The sequence below is a fragment of the Sinocyclocheilus rhinocerous genome, unplaced genomic scaffold (assembly GCF_001515625.1).
Source record: "Sinocyclocheilus rhinocerous isolate Xijiao unplaced genomic scaffold, SAMN03320098_v1.1 scaffold603, whole genome shotgun sequence".
Lineage (NCBI taxonomy): Eukaryota > Metazoa > Chordata > Actinopteri > Cypriniformes > Cyprinidae > Sinocyclocheilus > Sinocyclocheilus rhinocerous.
Genome location: NW_015656630.1, coordinates 2,919,974 through 2,931,851, shown reverse-complemented (window position 1 = coordinate 2,931,851; position 11,878 = coordinate 2,919,974). Strand labels below are relative to the sequence as shown.

At 35.7% G+C, this 11,878-nt stretch overlaps 2 protein-coding genes across 4 annotated transcripts in view; both read left to right on the top strand.

The window, feature by feature from the left end:
* Positions 1–483, top strand: part of kcnip1b (Kv channel interacting protein 1 b) — a 42,501-nt gene extending 42,018 nt beyond the window's left edge. For all 3 annotated transcript variants that reach the window (XM_016528491.1, XM_016528493.1, XM_016528492.1), the window contains exon 8: positions 404–483. In XM_016528491.1, coding sequence (XP_016383977.1) covers positions 404–451 — 48 coding nt within the window. In that variant the 3' untranslated portion in view covers positions 452–483. The remainder of the gene's footprint in view (positions 1–403) is intronic.
* Positions 484–4,250: 3,767 nt separating this feature from the next.
* npm1a (nucleophosmin 1a) lies at positions 4,251–9,672 on the top strand. The gene is made up of 10 exons (XM_016528490.1): positions 4,251–4,356; positions 5,513–5,595; positions 5,685–5,804; positions 5,916–6,009; positions 6,127–6,236; positions 6,927–6,979; positions 7,080–7,152; positions 7,238–7,441; positions 7,609–7,683; positions 8,918–9,672. Exons 1-10 carry the CDS (start codon positions 4,317–4,319, stop codon positions 8,957–8,959), a joined length of 894 nt encoding a protein of 297 aa, XP_016383976.1. The 5' UTR covers positions 4,251–4,316; the 3' UTR covers positions 8,960–9,672.
* Positions 9,673–11,878: the final 2,206 nt, after the last annotated feature.

Genomic DNA, 11,878 nt, shown 5'->3' with positions numbered 1-11,878 from the left:
TGTGGTTGCCGCAGGCATCACAATATGGTAAGGGACGTAACATTTCCGTCACACGCTTGAGGTATTCGGCCAATCACAACACACTGGATAGCTGGCCAATCAGAGCACACCTCGCTTTTCAGACCGATGAGCTTTGTAAAAATCGACGCGTTTTTCGAGGCGGGGCATAGAGGAGAAACAATAATGTACAGTATGTGGAAAATAATGTTTTTTGAACATTAAACTGCATAAACACATTTCATTACACCAAATACACAAAATAATGTGTTTTTTAGCAACATCATATGACCCCTTTAATAAAATTTAAAAAAAAAGTCAAGATCAAGTTTGACCAAAAAGACTCTACTGCCTCTGTGTGGTCAAACTGAAAATTACATCTAAAAGTTTCTTTTTTTTTCACCAGGATGAAAACATGATGAGATCCATGCAGCTCTTTGAAAATGTGATGTAGAGAAGCTCCACCAGAAGAAGAAAAGAACAAAACAGAGAGTGGGAAACAGAACGCAAAAGGGATTTTACATTTAAATATATATTTGCTATATTTCACTGAACTGAGTTCTGGGGGAATATGATGGCATGAGAGGAATGAGAGTCTGTGGGCTTTGTTTTTCTCTCTCTATTCAAACCTTGTAACATATTCAGTGTTGTTTCTCGCTGGTGTTTTGGGAAATTGCCAGCCCAGAATCCACTTTGATCCAGCCACGGAAGACTACATATGTTTGAAATGCACTGTGCATTTCCTGACTAGCAGGTGGTGATGATCAACATCCTTCTTCCCTACGAAAAAAAGAAAACCACTCTCAAACGTTTTTCATTTGCTTGACCCTAGAGCTCAGGACTCTACATTTGGTGTACTGGAACTGCATCCAGGAGGAACTACAGCCTCCTTTGCTTGCTTTCTTTGCCAGAAGCGCTTGCATGAGAAAAACCAGCAGATGTGTTCCCTATGAGTTGCTTGAAAATAATGCTGGCCTTCAAAATATCTAATTTTGTGATTTATTTATCTATGACATGGGGTTTAGAGGATACTTAATTTGATGTTGATTCGGTCTTGTGTTGTCAGCGTTGTTTGTTAGTAATTGCTGTTTCAAGTCTACCCACTTAATGTATGTCTATCTGTCTCATTACTTACCAAGCCATTTTTGCCCACCAGATCATAGTGAATAAGGTGGGACAGAAGTTAAGTGTGTGTGTCTAAGTATGGAAGTAAGTGAGGAGTATTAAATAAACTACAAAATCGCAACTGTATTCAAACCCAACAAATGACAATCTAGTCCCTGGATACCCTTCTGTCCCCAGATACCTCTGCATAGTTTCAAGAAGGACAAGATAATATTTGTAAGAGGGAAAAAAATCCAGATAAATCACATGAAATAAAGAAAAATAATTATTATTTATGGGTCAGGGTCAGTCGTAGGACATATAAGCTATGTATATACTTGCAAGTATGGTGCCACATGAAGAAATGTCCAATGAGGCAGATACAAACTGTGAAAATGAAGTATTCTGTGCAATTCAAATCTCAGTTAAAACAGATTAAAAACATTTGTGGAAGAGCATTCAGCTGTGTTTTCTTATTTTACTGTTTATACGCCAAAGACTTAGCTTCATTCTGTTGGGTTATTATTATTTTTACCTAGGTGCCAGTAGAGAATGAATGGCATCACTTTATTGTGTATTATTATTATTATCTAAAACCTGGATAATGACATCTCAAATTCATTATGCTTAGTTAATTATGTAACCGTTTTATTAAAATATTTCACTGCTTGCTTTGCTATACAAACAACAGAATAGATCAGTGGTTCTCAACTAGTGGATTATGAAAGAAAAAAAAAATGGATGCGTCAAGACAGCAAAGAATAACCTGACTCACTAGTATGTAATAATGTATGTAAGTAAGTGAAGCAACATAAATCAGCTCTTTATTTATTTATTTTAAAATGCTTCCTAATTAAACTACAGTATTTTGTATTCACCTGTTACTTGGTAATACACGCATCAAATTGTCACATCATAATAAATATATTATGTATATTGTATGTATTATTTACATTATAATATTGTATATATTATATGTATGTTATTATACATACATATACACACACAGTGGTGGCCAAAATTATTAGAACACTAGTATTTTCACCAGCTAAAAAAATGGTTTTAAGTCAGTTATGTCCATCTTTTGCTGTAGTTTGTCAGTAGAAAATATCAGTTTACATTTCCAAACATTAATTTTGCCATTAATTGTAATAATCCAGTGAGATTTTTGTCTGACAAAAGTCATTGCTCCACAGAGATCTGATCTGATCATCATCCAGTCTGTCTGGAATGACATGAAGAAACAGAAGAAACGGAGACAGACTAAATCCAGAAGAACTGTGGCAACGTCTCCGAGATGCTTAAAAAAACCTACCTGCAAAGCTACAGTACTGTTAAAAGTTTTAGGCACTTGTGTAAAAATGCTGTAAAATGAGGATGCTGTCAAGTATAATGTCATAAATGGATTTTCTTTATCAATACATTTCTATTAACTAAATTAAATCAACATTTGGAGTGACCATCCTTTGCGTTTAAAACAGCTTTTGCCCTCGGTGCATTTGCGCATAGTTTTTCAGGTAGCTTTGCAGGTAGGTCTCTTGAAGCATCTTGGAGACGTTGGCACAGTTCTTCTGGATTTAGTCTGTCTCAGTTTGTTCTGTTTCTTCATGTCATTCCAGACAGACTGGATGATGATCAGATCAGATCTCTGTGTGGAGCACTGGCTGTTGTCAGACTCCTTGTGCAAACAAAAATATCACTGGATTATTACAATTAATAGCAAAATTAATGTTTGGAAATGTAAACTGATATTTCCTACTGGCACATTACAACAAAAGATAGAAATAACTGACTTTAAACCATTTTTTTAGTTGGTGAAAATAGTGTTCTAATAATTTTGACCACCACTGTGTAAAAGTGTAGGATTTACTTTCACTCAGGAATTGCCAGTAAATTTCACAACTAACTACAAGGAAACTGAAATTAGCATATTAAACGTAGAAAATAGAATTCGACGTGAAATTTGGAAGAGGCTAAAATATGTTCTTGTGAAATGTACTCCAATAATCTTTTGTTTTACTTCGAAAAATCATTTTAACAGTGCATTTCTTTTTCCAATGCACACAGTTCGCGAGTGTAATACATTTCATTTAAATCTTTCCAAGACACACTTATCCAGATAAATGTCATGCTCTACAGTAGGCTACATATCAATCAGGTGTCCTGACATATTATCCTACCCATCAGATTGCCCTACCAGGTTTTACTGCGCATTCGCACATCAATATTGCGTCCTTTTTCTCATGCTGAACAACAATATTTAATGTTTCTGCATTACTGTAAGGGTAGGTTTAGTTTAGTTGGTGAAAATAGTGTTCTAATAATTTTGACCACCACTGTGTAAAAGTGTAGGATTTACTTTCACTCAGGAATTGCCAGTAAATTTCACAACTAACTACAAGGAAACTGAAATTAGCATATTAAACGTAGAAAATAGAATTCGACGTGAAATTTGGAAGAGGCTAAAATATGTTCTTGTGAAATGTACTCCAATAATCTTTTGTTTTACTTCGAAAAATCATTTTAACAGTGCATTTCTTTTTCCAATGCACACAGTTCGCGAGTGTAATACATTTCATTTAAATCTTTCCAAGACACACTTATCCAGATAAATGTCATGCTCTACAGTAGGCTACATATCAATCAGGTGTCCTGACATATTATCCTACCCATCAGATTGCCCTACCAGGTTTTACTGCGCATTCGCACATCAATATTGCGTCCTTTTTCTCATGCTGAACAACAATATTTAATGTTTCTGCATTACTGTAAGGGTAGGTTTAGGGTTGGGGTAGGTGTAAACTTTAATAAAACACAATCTAATAGGTATAAAAAAGTATTTATTGTTGGTTTCCTGTAGCTGTATCCCTTCTATCTACAACGCGAATATAACACAATTACTGTATCTGCATTACTGTAAGGGTAGGTTTAGGGTTGGGGTTGGTGTAGACGTTAATAAACCATAATTTTACAGGTAGCATTTTTCGTTGTCGAATTGTACTACCCACTGTTTTAACGGGAGGTAGCAAAATCTGACAGGGTAGCACAAATCGACAGAACACCGGTCCCAAACTGTCTGTGGAGCTGATTCATTGGCTGAGCAGGAAGACCGTCCCAGTAATGGGCGTGATATACTCAATGTGGGTTAGTGTGTCCATCCTGCACTCGAGCGCACGGCGCAGTTCAGTCTACAGACACACACATAGCTTACAGAGATGGATCTCGAACAAATGGGTCCCCAAACCTTCCTGTACGGTATGTAATGCGTTAAACACTTATCTTGATCCGTTCTTGTTTTATAGTCTATTAGATCACACGTATAGTACGTAAACGTGGCACTAGTAAGTTACGCAAACTGAGCATGGCGTAGTGTAAGTTAGTTGCCAGCCAACTACCCCGTTATATTGTCAGACTTAAATTGCTTAGCAGCACATGTTGATGTGTTAACTGGTATAAATACATTGTAATATCGATGTTACTCGATGTGGAGTGACCTTAAACAACACGTGTTAGTTAGAGCATGAATTCGCACTAGCTAATCGGTTAGCACTAAGTTACATAGTCAACAATTAACTTGAGACCCGTTTATGTTTGTTCTAGCCTTTATAGATAAATTCATAATAAACTTCTAAATTGAATGTATTGAAGCAAAGAAACGAAACCTCCACAGCTCGTGTCTCCCTGCACGCGCTCTCTAAACACGTGCACTGGTCCTGGCGCTCCAAAATGGCGTCACTGTGCTACACGTGTTAGATGAGACAATAGCGTGCAACTTAAATGTATTTTCTTCGTTATATGTGATAAGTTAAATGGATGCTAATTAAGTACTGGTTTTTTTTTTCTTAGTTTCGTTTTCCTAACAGACACACCCAGGTCTTTTGTTCAAATGATACCTATTATCATAATATCATAATTATGGCGTTTGAAACCGTTATTACAATGGAAACGCAATTCTGGTTTAAACATTTTGTCGGCATTGTCAGGTCTTTAGCAGTAAATTAAAATATCAACATGAATGTAGAGCGTCTCACAAACCTTGCCACGTGTAGTTCCTTGCTTCCACATGAAACCATTGACTGCATTGTGTTAGTTTTGTTGCAGCAACGCGGTTTTAAATATGATTCCCTCGTTCTTTGGAGCCAGATTTTTTCAATGGATTGGATCACGAAACCGGATGGAATGATTCCTTCACGAATCGGATTGAATCAGACCGAGCGTTTCACCGACTCATTTATTAAACCAAGATCTGTAGGGACCACGTGCCAATGTAAATGAATCACTTAATTGGTTTGAAGAGAGAATAGCTGGAGAATACTGGTTTGCAGAATTTAGTTACACTTTCCATCACAGGAGGGATCTTAATGCTTTTTAATGAACTTTTTAAATAAACTTGTTTTGTTTGTTTTTATAGGTTGTGAGCTCAAGGCAGGCAAGGAAGTCACTTTTAATCCAGAGGATGATGATGATTATGATCATCAGTTATCAGTCAGAATGGTACGTGGCCTTTTTTAAATGGTCTTCCAATTTTTATTAACATTTAAATTTCATATATAAGGCATTTGCTTATTTGTTCATTGTTGCAGGCCTGTGTTGATCCCACAACAAAAGACGAACTGAACATTGTGGAGATCGAAGGGCAAGATTCAGAGGGTCAGAAGGTCAAAGCAGTTCTGGCCACACTCAGGCCTTCCACTCTCCCCAGCGTAAGAAGAATGTCCATCCATAGAGCAATGTCATTTCACACATCTTTTGGGTACACTTGAGTTGCTCTCCTTGAATTGCTCTTGTTAACTAAAGATGTGTTTGTATCGCAGGTGTGTTTGGGTGGGTTTGAGATCACTCCACCTGTTGTGTTCCGCCTACGCTCTGGTTCCGGTCCAGTTCACATTAGTGGACAGCATCTCGTCAGTGAGTACTTCATAATACTTGAGGAAGTGTATGATTATTTGGGATCGTCTCAGATAAACGCATGGAAAACTGCTTTGGGAGTTTTCAGGAAGTTTCTTATTGGTACTTTTCTTTCAGTCATGGGAGGAGACCAGTCCTTTGATGAAGAAGAGGAGGAGGAGGAGGAAGAAGAGGAGACATTGACAACAGCTAAGAAGAGGCCAGCATCGGTGACTCAGAAGCCTTCAGTAAGTTCTGGAAGTACCGTATTGTCCCGAATATAAGACGATGTTTTTTTTCTTGGAAATACATCTGAAAAAATGCGGTCGTCTTATCTTCAGGGTCTAGACTTTGGCATGTCAATAATACAGCCACTACAATAGGTGCCGCCAAATACGCATAAAACGAGTGTGCCATTAAGTACTTAATGTAATGCGTGTTGTAAAGATCGCGAGTGAAAACAAAAGAGAAAGAAAACCTTACAGCTGCATGAGTCGTGACTGTCACGTTAGCCTGATGGGACCAACTCTACTTCTACTGTTAATAAGATTTTGGTAGGCTACTATTAGATGGATAGCCTAAATGTCCTAATTCAGATGGGCTACCTGTTTTGTTTTTTTTGATGGTATATCAAAAAGTGTATATTTTTTAAATGTGATTGTTGGTAATATTTCCAAGTTTTTACCATACTTTCAAAACAAAAATTAAAATAGGAAAAATATGCAATATGAAAATAATTGAAGACAAAATGTGTTTTACTGAGAAAAAACAAGATTTGGTGCTTAAAAAGCCTTTTTCCAAAAGGTACATCTGGAAAAAGGGGGGTCGTCTTATAATTAGGGTCGTCTTATATCCGGGCCAATACGGTAATTAGGGTCCTTTCATTGATATGTATGTGTAATTTTGTGGCTCATTTTCTAACCAACGTTCTCTCGTAGAAAAAAATGAAGTTGGATGAAGAGGAGGAGGAGGAGGACGATGAGGACGATGAGTATGTGTTGTCTTTGCCATCTATGTAAAGTCATAGGTACTTAGTATTTTAGAAATAGTATTTCAAAAATAAGGAAATGTAATATAATTTTACCTTCCAGAGATGATGAGGAGGAGGAGGATGAAGATGATGATGATGAGGAGGAGGAAAGTGAAGAAGAGTCTCCTGTAAAGGTGAAATGAGTTAATCAGGCACTACGTCTTGTAGAATGTTTAAAACTGTGGTCAGAAATGCTTATTTTCCTAATTGTTCTGTCAGGAAAAGAAGGCACCATCCAAACCACAGACCCCTGCACAGAACGGAAAAGGACCCAAGCCCAATACGCCTGCTAAACAACAGAACAAGACTCCTGAAAAGAACAAAAAGGATGACAAGAAAACACAGTCGCCCAAAACGCCACAGACACCACGGGTTTTCACTGTCCCAGAGATCAAAGCCAAAATTATGGCGAGTGTAGAAAAGGTATGTTTTCCTTTGCATCCCTTCTGCATATGAAGTCACAAGGAACTATCATCCTTCTATGCTTTGGGATACAATGGGAAAAGTTTGATTTGTGCATGATATTATTGAAAAGGAAAAAAAAATCATACCAGAAAATAGCACTCACGTTTTTTTGTTTGTTTTTTCAGGGTGTAGCATTGCCGAAATTACAGCCAAAGTTTGAGAACTTCGTAAAGCATGGCTTAAAAGTCACAGACGCAAAGGTATATGCATTTTTCTTGTCATGTCATGCTGTGTTTTGATATTGATATTTGTCAGTGAGAAAAAAAGAACACCGGGATTAAAGTTCCATCGCTACGACGGATTTCCTTCAGTTCATAAAGACAGTCACTTGTTTCATTACTGAATGATTCAGCCGTTCGAACGAATCAATTAAATGAATGATTCAGTGACTTGCAGCCACCTTCTGGCGGATTTACATTCTACTTATTATATTGCAGGGGTTAAAGCAAAAAAAAAAAAATTTGACTGAATTTTTCTTCGCCCAAACCCCATTCCTCAGCCATACCTGTCACACACACACACCCAGTTTAAGAGCAGTTTTTTTTTCTCCTTAAAGAAGATTTGACTCTTTAAAGTGACTTACAGGAGTATTTTCTTTTTACCTTTGTAATGGCATCATTTTCATCTGTCAAATGCAAAAATTTATGTTTATAATCTTCTGAAAATTTCTATTTAAAACAATATGTAAAATAAAACATAAGTTACCAATCATATGAAATTAGTATTAATAAATTAATTTGTACTACAGAGCTGGCACAGAAGAACACAAAAGTGGCTTGTAGGTACATTTTCAGACGTTTAATGAGGCTCAGAGGTGGCATGAGTGCAATTAAATTCATAAATTCATGTGGAGATTAATGTTTTAAATATAAAATTTTGAATACAGAAATATGATTCAAATAACTGAAATTATACGCTAAAAATGAAACTACATCCGCCAGCAGGTGGCGGCAAGTCATTGATTTTATCACTGAATCATTCATTCAATTGATTTGTTGGAACGGCTGAATCATTCAGGAATGAAGCAAGTGACTGTCTTTATGAACTGACAGAACTCTGTCGTAGCGACAGAACTTTAATCCCTGAGAACATCTAAGACAAAGTTTTTTGTTTATCAAACACTGCAAATTTAGATTTGACATGCAGTAGTTTTTCAAATATTTATGAAATTAAGATAACTGCTTCATTGCTTTTTGTCTAAGAAATAATGTTTTAATGATATTCATTATGATATTGGGACACCCAGGTTTTTTGGCCGCCAGATGTTTAAAATAAATGAAAGTAAAAGCATGTTAATTATCAAAGAGGTGTATTCAAGGCATTGTATGCTTGAATTAATTATAATAAACTAATAGATGCTAGCATAAGGAACATATTAGGAACCGTCATGAATGAAGGTCTTACCTGTACTTCTGTTTTGTTTTTTCTCCCAAGGTAATCGAGGAGCTCTGGAAGTGGAGACAGAGTGTAAAATAAGAGCTAAACCATCTTTTGTTTTGCTTAAATTATTAGGCGCTCCCCCCCCATGATTTTACTTTTTTTGTTACCTGCAATTTTAAGTTCGTCCCCATACTTTTCAGTTTTTATGTCAAATCCGTGCCATTCTCTGAAAAGACTTTACTCAGAACATGACCTTTTTCATCCTTTGCAATTTGGCCTCTCCTCACCCCTGTGGTGTTGTCATGTCCATGGAGTGTGGCCTTAATTTGGCAGCCTTGTTGCTTAAATGAGAGTCTGAGCAGATTTCAACCCTCAAATTTATATGGAGATTTGTTGACTACCCATCCATGGTTTCTTTAAAATTACATAGAAATGTGTGTATGGCATTCTATTTAGAGATGCACCTGAGAAGTCAATTTACTGAAATCTTGAACAGCTTGACCTGATTTGCAATGCATGATTAATGGGTTTCAGAATGGTATCAGTGATGAATTCCAGTATTTCAGCAGTTCATGTTATTTTTGTAATTGTCAGTGTCCTGTAACCTGCTAGAAGGTGGGATGTACTGTATGTTTGGGATTGAATAGTCAACTGTAAGAAATCCAAATGTCAAGAATGTATACCGTTAATGTCACAGTCTGTGCAGCTAAATCTCAGAACTCGTAATCTGTGGACTGCAATTCAGATGTGGCTTACTTTTTTGACTTCATTAAATCGGTTTAAATGCAAATAAAGTTTATATTTCACAAGTGTTAACCCATTTAATGTGGCTCATAAAATTCCTTTTGGAGAAGTCCGGACTGTTTTGATGGGTCTCCCTAAGTTTTGTTCTATGCATTACTGTGACATCTCTGTTCTTTAAGAGTGTCTTAACTAGTGGTCGACGGAAATTGTTTTTTTGACAGCCGATGCCGATATCTTGGAAAGCAGGGTGGCTGATATAAAGCCGATATAATTGTAATTATTTTAATATTAAAAAAAAAAAAATTTATTTGAAAATGGATTAATAAATACATTTGTAAAATAAACACTTTAGATGGCAAAGTATTTTCCACAAACAAATATTTAATAAAAATATCATTAGAAAGGAAGTAAACTAGTCTGTAACCAACAGAGCACTCAGTATTCTGAGAAGTTTGTGTGCCATTTGGGAATCATTTTATTTATTTTTTTTTCAAATAAAGCCAAGGTAACACTCATTTTACATACAGCACACAGTGAAAACATGAATATGACAGTGGGCAAATGCATAAAGCGCAGCATAATTTGAAATAACGAATTTAATGTTTAAAGCATTCAATTTGCACGGACCGAAAGTCACGCAGAGAACACGCGATCATGCACACTTCACAAGATCTCACAACTGGATTCGACTAAGTTTGCGAAATTAAATTTTCATTAGCCATTCAAAGATTTATGTTTATATCGATATATCGGTCGACCACTAGTCTGAACACCTAGCATTTATCACCTAGCATTTATTTTTTCCTCCATGAAAATGAGTGAAAAGATTTTTTGTATATAAAGTATGAGAGAGAGCGTGAATAATATTGAATATTAGTGTTATGTGATACGGTGTCTTTGTTTAATTGCGCTTAAACAATATGCGTGCTTAATGCAGATTTTACGAAGAGGAAAGTTTTCTTTTATCTTGACTGTTAACCCCCACTTAAATGTTATCTTACCCTCGGTATGTTTGTATAGAGATTTGTGAATTCTAACGTTACCTCGGAACCAGTTGAAAAAAACCTGCCTACGCAGTACTTGTTTTCGCACAAAAACATTTGTAGATTGCCTTGCCTTGTCTTGCATTCAGAAACTTTTGGGCTGATTTCAAGGTTGTTGCTTTCAAAGCTGGGTAGTAACTGATTACATGTAATTTGGATTATGTAATCAGATTCCAAAAATTAATTACTTGTAATTAGGTTATTACATTTTAAAATACTCGTAATCAGACTACAGTTATTTTTTTATTGACTACTTCATTACATATTATTCACACAATAGCAAAAAAAAAAATTTATTGATTGATTCTTCTTAATTCCTCTTTTTCATCTTGCTAAACTCAGAAAGTCTTCCAGTTTTGTGGACATTCACACAAAGACCAGTCACTAGTCAGGTGTCTGCACAGCATTTGCCACTGGATTTCCGAAAATCCTGTTTAAGAAGTGTTTCAACATTGCATCAACTTCTGATGAACACGATACTTTTTATTTGAATTATCACTCAGTAGGTTATTTAACCATGTGTTACTATGTCCTTTGGGGGGCTTTTGTCTTTCAAACACATTAAAATGCACAAATTCATGTTATTTCTTATTTACATGTAATGCAGGCATTGGCAAACTTTTTGTTATCTGAACCTCTTTCGCCTAATATATTTACTTGAAGTACCCCTGAAATTTTAAAATAAATATTTTCATAATTAAGAATCATATTTGCATGTTCACAGATCTGTTGTGTTGGTTAATGCGTGACATACAGGTAGGCTACACAAAATAGCCTATTTCAATTTTTTTGTAGGCCTAAGTGTTTTATTTTGTTTGATGTTACAATTTTAAAATGACTTCTTTTAATTTTACATTATTTATAATTTAATTAGCCTTTTATTAAACTTACAAACCCTCTGCAGCTCCTTACAAAGCTCAGTTTGGGAAACCTTGACGTAATGCACTTTATATTGTTAATTGCAACGAATGGAACATATTTTCTTACTTTTTTATGTTTATATTGATATGGTAGGCTATAATATTTTCCCATTTAAATCGATGTGATAAGTTAGGTCAAAAATAATCTAAAAGTAATCAAAAAGTAGTCTGATTATATTACCTAAAATGTGTAATGTAACGGATTACGTTATAACTAGGTTAACGTTACAATTTTTGTCATGTAATGTGGAATAAGTAACGGACTACAATTTGTAAGTAATCTACCCAGCTCTGTTTGCTTCTACCAA